This window comes from Phalangium opilio, unplaced genomic scaffold (genome assembly GCF_054372755.1).
Source record: "Phalangium opilio isolate 3A_F unplaced genomic scaffold, DU_Popi_V2 ptg000362l_1, whole genome shotgun sequence".
Classification (NCBI taxonomy): Eukaryota; Metazoa; Arthropoda; class Arachnida; order Opiliones; family Phalangiidae; genus Phalangium; species Phalangium opilio.
Window position 1 is genome coordinate 833052 of NW_028324231.1, and position 4344 is coordinate 837395.

The 4344-nt window shown below is 36.9% G+C and overlaps 1 protein-coding gene across 2 annotated transcripts; it reads right to left on the reverse strand.

The window, feature by feature from the left end:
• Positions 1-1067: 1067 nt before the first annotated feature.
• Positions 1068-4344, reverse strand: LOC149597354 (uncharacterized). 2 transcript variants are annotated; one of them, XM_089861065.1, is made up of 10 exons: positions 4252-4344; positions 3993-4121; positions 3829-3918; positions 3644-3757; positions 2585-3105; positions 2407-2521; positions 2234-2319; positions 1975-2149; positions 1826-1911; positions 1068-1748 (listed from the first exon to the last, which is right to left on the reverse strand). In XM_089861065.1, exons 2-10 carry the CDS (start codon positions 4047-4049, stop codon positions 1226-1228), a joined length of 1767 nt encoding a protein of 588 aa, XP_089717191.1. In that variant the 5' UTR covers positions 4050-4121; positions 4252-4344; the 3' UTR covers positions 1068-1225. The 2 variants fall into 2 exon arrangements, with proteins under 2 accessions (XP_089717191.1, XP_089717190.1); XM_089861064.1 differs by having other exon boundaries at positions 1826-1914.

Genomic DNA, 4344 nt, shown 5'->3' on the forward strand with positions numbered 1-4344 from the left:
AACAAACCCCTCCATAGGAAATGCATTAAACTAAATTTTGGAGGCTCGGAACTCTGGTTCTACCAGAGATACGGGGATGTAAATAATGTGACCTTGACACAAATGTTCGGATAATTATAAAGGCCCCGATACCCGACAATGACTTTTCCAACAATTCGAAACTACTCGGGTAGTAAAAAATACTCCCCCCATTACCCGTGTCAAGCCGAAACAGGTTGTCGGGTTATTCGCGGGTAGAAAAATAGGAATCAGAGGTCCAGTTTAAAAATAATCGGATTGACGAAATGCCCAGAAACACTGTTTGAAGGTGAAATATGGTTCACATAAGGTGATAGTTTCTTTCCGAGAAAGACTAGAATCACCGCACACAGCGCGACACACCTATATCATCCCCTTGCCAGTATTCTGTGTTGAAATAGGGACTTGGCATTACTACGTCATGAAACGTCGGGCTACCTTAACATAAACATACCAGGAGGAGGGGGCTTATATAGCTTTCATTGTGTAAAAAAACATACCATAATGGCGTTGGGGGCGGAGTTAAGCCCCAATTGCCAAGTCCCTATAACACCTAGAATTGACTTCAATTCAGATATAACTGTAAAAATATTGTACTGAAGGGAATTTTTGAAGGAAGTATCTATTTATTTAACCCTAATTATCCGAAAAACATTTGGGTACCCACCCCGATAACTATTAGTCTTAACTTTTAATACCTGACTATTACCCGACAACCATTTTTCGGCTTAGCCTAATTACCCGAATACCCGACAAAAATTCGGGTACCCGCCCCGATACCCGAAAACAATATTTTTGATTACCCGAACCCGATTCGAAATTGAAAAATCACTACCCGCACACCTCTAATTTTAAGGTGTTTACCAGAGCCCCCCTTCGTGGTTTGATGTACCAAATGAAATCGCTGACCTATCACAGACTTTTTAGGAAAAAACTTTTAAATCCCTGACTTATTCCAATATTTTCCAAATCCCTGACTTATCCGGGATCCATACGAACAGAACACTGTAAGCATAGAATAAAGAAGAGCATGATATAAATGATGTGACTTTATTACGCATTAGACTCTTTTATTTCAAATTGAACACATTTGACATTTCTTGGTCAAACAAAATAAAACATTTATAGAATATATGACCTTCACTTTCATACCCATAACAATTAAAAGAAAAGAAAAGAAATATATTCCCCCTGAATTTTGTTTTTCTCACGGATGTTTATTTAGTGGGCTGAAGAAACCTTGTGGAAAAGCCACATTGTTATTGAACAATGTTTCGCTTTGAAACGGAGGAGCCCCGTCTTGCTGATAAAGGTACTGTTGCATATACTGCATATTGGGGAAGATCATATTTGGTTGGCTCAACGAGTTAGGATAGAAAATATAAGGATTTGTCACGTTAGCGGATAAAGGAATGCCCGTAAAATTGTTATTGGTAGCTGCCGAGATCATATTTCTCACTTGAGTAGAACTTACGGGAGTTTGGAAGGCAGAAATTGGAGCTGCAGCTTCAACAGACCTTACATTCCTATGACGTTCATTCGAAATATTACTATAAGCTTCATTTTTCAGGGAAAGTTCTTCAATTGATTTAAGGAGTTTTTCACTTTGCGCAGTTTCAATTGTTTGACACAATTCATGGTAATACCGAAACTTTTCAGTGACTGATTGGTATTCCAAATGTGTTTCAAGACTGTAGTCTTCTTCGAAAAGCCGTTTAGCAATTACCTTTCTAAAAATAATTAAAATTCCTCTCAAGATTAATGAAAGTTTGCAAAAATGAGTTAGCATAAACCATGAAAAATATACCTTTCTGCGCTAAGTTTTAGAAATTGCTCTTGAATGAATTCTGGCGTTTCAATTTCATTCTGTTCCTTTGAAGTGTCATTTTTGGTCTGCTGATGGTTTAAAATTAACATTAATTTCGGGGAAAGTTAATTTTTTTACCTTAACCTTACCATCCAGCATGGATCTAACGGGTCGAAATTATCTAAAGCATCTTGTAAGGCTAGCTTTGGTTCTTCACGGTTAGTGTGTACTTTTTCCAGCGCTTTAATACAGCTTTCAAGCGGGACTAACGTTACCACGCAACAATATTGCGTCGACGTATCTTCAAAGCCACGGACTTTATATCTAAATAAAAATAGATTAGAATTTCATTCAAATATTATAGTGAAAATTGAGTAAATAAATAGTAGATAAATGTTTAAGCCATACTGTGCAAGTTCATCAAACAAAGCTGGGCACTCATTTCTCGTGATTCTTATCATTTCAAGATCTTGAAACTTGATCAGTCGGTGAACCTAAGACAATGAAACTTGGATTTAAATTTCAACTAATCATGCAGGGTTTCTATAATTCCGTAACTATAATTTAGGCAAGGCTTTTACCATTTTCAACAATACATTAGATCCATAGATAAAGTGAGAAATGTCGCCAGATGTCAAAAATAATTTAGAATTGTAATTTATGAAATGGCCGTTACAATTCATCGGAAGTTTGACTCTGCAATGCAAATTTATTTTGAGAAGGAAATACTGAATAACGCGATTTAACATTACAACATACTTTTTGACGTATCTTCTTGAGGTAACGCAAGACGACGCTTCTTGAGAATCTCCGTTTATGGCATTCATAGTGGGATTGGTCAAATTTTGTTGCGCTGTTGTCTTGTGGGACGCCTCGGGTTCTACTATTTGAGTTATTGGTTCATTAGGAGTTGCGTGACCAATATTTGGTTGAACATTGGCAGTTGGTTGCGAAGATAACGACGGATGTTGAAAAGCAACTCTCGCTACAAACGGGATTTCAGCCTCTTCCGTTTCAGGTTCAGGGGAAGGAGTTCTACAGTCTAAGAAATCCGACGCTTGCTTCTCCCTTAAAACCTTTTCCGACAATTTTTCAAGTATACTTTTATCAAAACCAGGAGTGTATTTTGATATTCTATTTGATTGAGTTTCCTCCTCCAATGTAGAATAGTGGTTGATAATAGGCTGTTGAACAAATGGAACATTCTCCGCAGTTGGATTTTCATAACTTTCAACTTGATATTCACTGTTTTCGCTGTTGTAGAGAGAACGTAGCTCTTCCTGCGTAGACAAATTCACAAAATTAAGTTTTGAGACATCATTAATTGCTAATGGAAGTGGCTAGTATCAGAAGTATATAATACTTCTCTTCGAGAGAAGTGTACCATAAAGCGGGGTAAGTGTAACGTCATTCTTCCCAACATCATTTTACATTTGGGGAAAGGTTACTAAACCAAATCACATACGCGATAAATAATTCCCTCATCATTACTCTATTAGCGCTTAAGTATTTGCCAAGGCGCATGCATGCACTTGTGCATTTTTATCCGACGACAAGACAATCAAGGTTTGTCGGTTGATTTCTGAGCATTTAGTAGCAAACGGTTATAGAATTCACCCTAGCACGTTGCCATGCCCATCTGAAGTTTTATGAGCAGGAGAGCAAACCAAAAGGGTGCATGAGCCTGGGAAGAATCAGGTTACATAACTAAAGTATTAAGAGGATACAGAGGGTCATCCTTCTTTTCTATTATCCCCTTCTGCTAGTATTAATATGAACACAGTTATACTAACAATGTAAGTTAACTTAACAACTTACTAATTCATTGTCGTTTGGTTCCGCGAAACCTTCATCGACTAAAACGTCATTGACACAAAGGTCATAACCATTATCATCATTAACGTGTAATTCAAGGGATATTCCTTTCTCATACTAGAAATATAATAAAATGCTAAGTATTTTTGGGAAAAAGACGTTTTTCAGGACTTTGTTTTTAAAATTACATCGTAAGTTATTGCTTTGCATTGCAATTTCCTCTCTTTAGTTAATTCCAGAAGACGATAACCAGAATCAAGATTCCATAAATCAAGTGACTAATAAAATAAAAAAATAAATTGCGGGAAAGGTTAAGAACTTGGGATAAAAATTTAATTTTGAAAAAACTTACATCGACAGGTTTCAAGCCAGCTAGTCTGGCTCTAATTGCTTGAGAATTGAAATGCATGAATGTTTTCTTGATCAATCGTATTTGTTCTCTTTTCACGCAACATTTTGTGCCATAATCAACGTAGAATACCTTTAAAACAGAAAGCATAATCAAAACGCGTCTTGGATTTAACCAAGACCTAAAAAGTATCGATAAGAAGAGAGTTAAGCAAGTCACTGAAGGCCCAGATATAAAAAGTTTTTTTTAAATTAAGACTTACATGCTTAAGATGCTGTTCGGACAGTGGGACAAAGGACGATCTTTCTCGTAGAGCTTAACATGGCGGGTGGGTAAAAAAGGAGAGGGCGTCGGC